Consider the following 2,218-nt stretch of genomic DNA (forward strand, 5'->3'; position numbering starts at 1 on the left):
GGAGTAAGGACTTAAAAGACCAAATTACGTTATTTCTCTCTTTCTTGCTTTCTCTCTCTCTCTCTTTTTACCAAAGGAGAGACTTGCATACAGGATGTGGAAGATCGCAGGTGAGGAAAGAAGAAAAATGCCGCTTGTAGATTTCTGTAGTGAAATATGCGCTGAAGTCCATATGGGATATTTCTACAGACTATTTCCACACATTCTTTTTTTTTAAAGTCATACCTTGACTAAAAAAAACCCCTCAAAATGGATTTCTTTAATAGCTCCAGCCTGGAGGTCGGGATAGAGGCACAAAATATCTCCTCTAATTCAACCTCTCAGAGCCAGTACACCCAGCTCGCTATCTGGGCTCTGGCCGGACTTGTCAGCTTTCTGATTTTGTTTACAATAGTCGGGAATGTCTTGGTTGTTATCGCTGTTTTAACGAGCAGAGCCCTGAAACCACCCCAGAACCTTTTTCTCGTTTCCCTGGCCAGTGCGGACATACTGGTGGCCACCCTGGTCATGCCCTTTTCTCTGGCAAATGAACTCATGGGCTTCTGGTTTTTTGGCAAAATTTGGTGTGACATCTACCTGGCTCTGGACGTTTTATTCTGCACCTCTTCTATTGTTCACCTGTGTGCTATTAGTTTGGACAGGTACTGGTCAGTGACACAGGCAGTAGAGTATAACTTAAAGAGAACCCCTAAAAGAGTGAAAGGGATGATTGTGGTGGTGTGGTTGATCTCAGCCGTCATCTCCTTCCCACCGCTGATATCAATGGACAGAAGCAGCAGTGAGGAGAGTCCCCAGTGTATCCTGAATGATGAGACCTGGTACATCCTCTACTCCAGCATTGGCTCATTCTTTGCCCCCTGTGTCATCATGATCCTGGTCTATATTCAGATCTACCAAGTGGCAAAGACCAGGACCAGAACAATGTCAGAGAAGAAGAGGGATGTGGACTCGCCCCAGGAGAATGGGATGGGCAAAGCGGAACCAGGGGGAGAAGGGTCATTTAAGTCCAACAGGGGCGGGAGTATGAAAGAACAGGAGCGTGAGAATGGACACTGCCAAGAGCAGTCAGTGCAATCCACTCTACCGAACGAGCCAAAACATCCACCGACAGACCACGATGATGATTTTGAAGATAGCAGCTCGTCAGACGAAAAACCTAAAAAAAGTTCCAGTTCTTCCAAACATCACCACGAGGACAGGAAGGACAGGAAAGACAGGAAGTCCAGCCGGAAAGGCAGCTCCGCCTCTAAATACTCCAGCAGAAAGTCACGTGCCAGTTCCAAGTCTATGGAACTCTTCTCATCCCGTCGCAAACGCCGGAGCACCGTCAATAGGAAGAAAGTCTCCGCCGCTCGGGAGAAGCGCTTCACCTTTGTCCTCGCCGTCGTCATGGGCGTTTTCGTCATGTGCTGGTTCCCGTTTTTCTTCTCATACAGCCTGTATGGAATCTGCCGGGAGTTGTGCAAGATCCCTGACACGCTGTTCAAATTCTTTTTCTGGATTGGCTATTGTAACAGCTCACTAAACCCGGTCATCTACACCATCTTCAACCAGGACTTCCGCAGAGCCTTCCAGAAGATCCTCTGTAAGTCATGGAAACGCTCTTTCTGAATGGTTCCTGCATTGGTTGTAATAGACATTTTGCTCTCTGAGCTTCTGAGATGTAGGATAAAGTGTTGGCCTGGGGGGGGGTGGGCGCTTTTACACCTTCACTTTCAGGGATTGCACTAGAAATGAAGGGACGCTTAACGGATCAAAGGATTGAACGGTGCAGAAAAGGAGTTTAAAAAACAAGAGTAAGCTCTTTGGTTAGTATTCAGGAGGCTTTCATTAAACACCATTCAGACTGCTTTTGGACAAGGATGTGGGCTTTGGCTTACTCCCCTCCTCACTGACTTCTTCTCCCTTCATTTAAATACAATAAACGGACTCATAACAGTTACTGTGATGCATGCACGCCACAGTGGCTAAACTTGCATGAACTGCACAGAAGGCAAAGGGTTTACAGAGACACTTGATTCATAATGTAACCTCATTCACTGAATATAATGCGAAGGCCTTGACAATCTCCACACAGCGGTTGTTTGTGACGTTAGATAGTGATGTCTATCTTCTCCCTCTGTTTCTTACTCCTTTTTTGTCAACATTCTATTATGTCACACTTTCAACATGAGGACCAATGGGACGAAGGGGCTCCTTGCTTACTGTTTCAGTAGCA

At 46.3% G+C, this 2,218-nt stretch overlaps 1 protein-coding gene across 1 annotated transcript; it reads left to right on the forward strand.

Moving 5' to 3' along the window:
• Positions 1–249: 249 nt before the first annotated feature.
• Positions 250–1,611, forward strand: adra2c (adrenoceptor alpha 2C). Its single transcript, XM_046047908.1, has one exon. The coding sequence runs from the start codon at positions 250–252 to the stop codon at positions 1,609–1,611; it is 1,362 nt and encodes a 453-aa protein (XP_045903864.1).
• Positions 1,612–2,218: the final 607 nt, after the last annotated feature.

The sequence above is a fragment of the Micropterus dolomieu genome, linkage group LG04 (assembly GCF_021292245.1).
Source record: "Micropterus dolomieu isolate WLL.071019.BEF.003 ecotype Adirondacks linkage group LG04, ASM2129224v1, whole genome shotgun sequence".
Classification (NCBI taxonomy): Eukaryota; Metazoa; Chordata; class Actinopteri; order Centrarchiformes; family Centrarchidae; genus Micropterus; species Micropterus dolomieu.

Excerpts from the sequence above, each read along its gene's own strand:
- adra2c (XM_046047908.1), top strand. The coding sequence starts at position 250 with ATGGATTTCTTTAATAGCTCCAGCCTGGAGGTCGGGATAGAGGCACAA.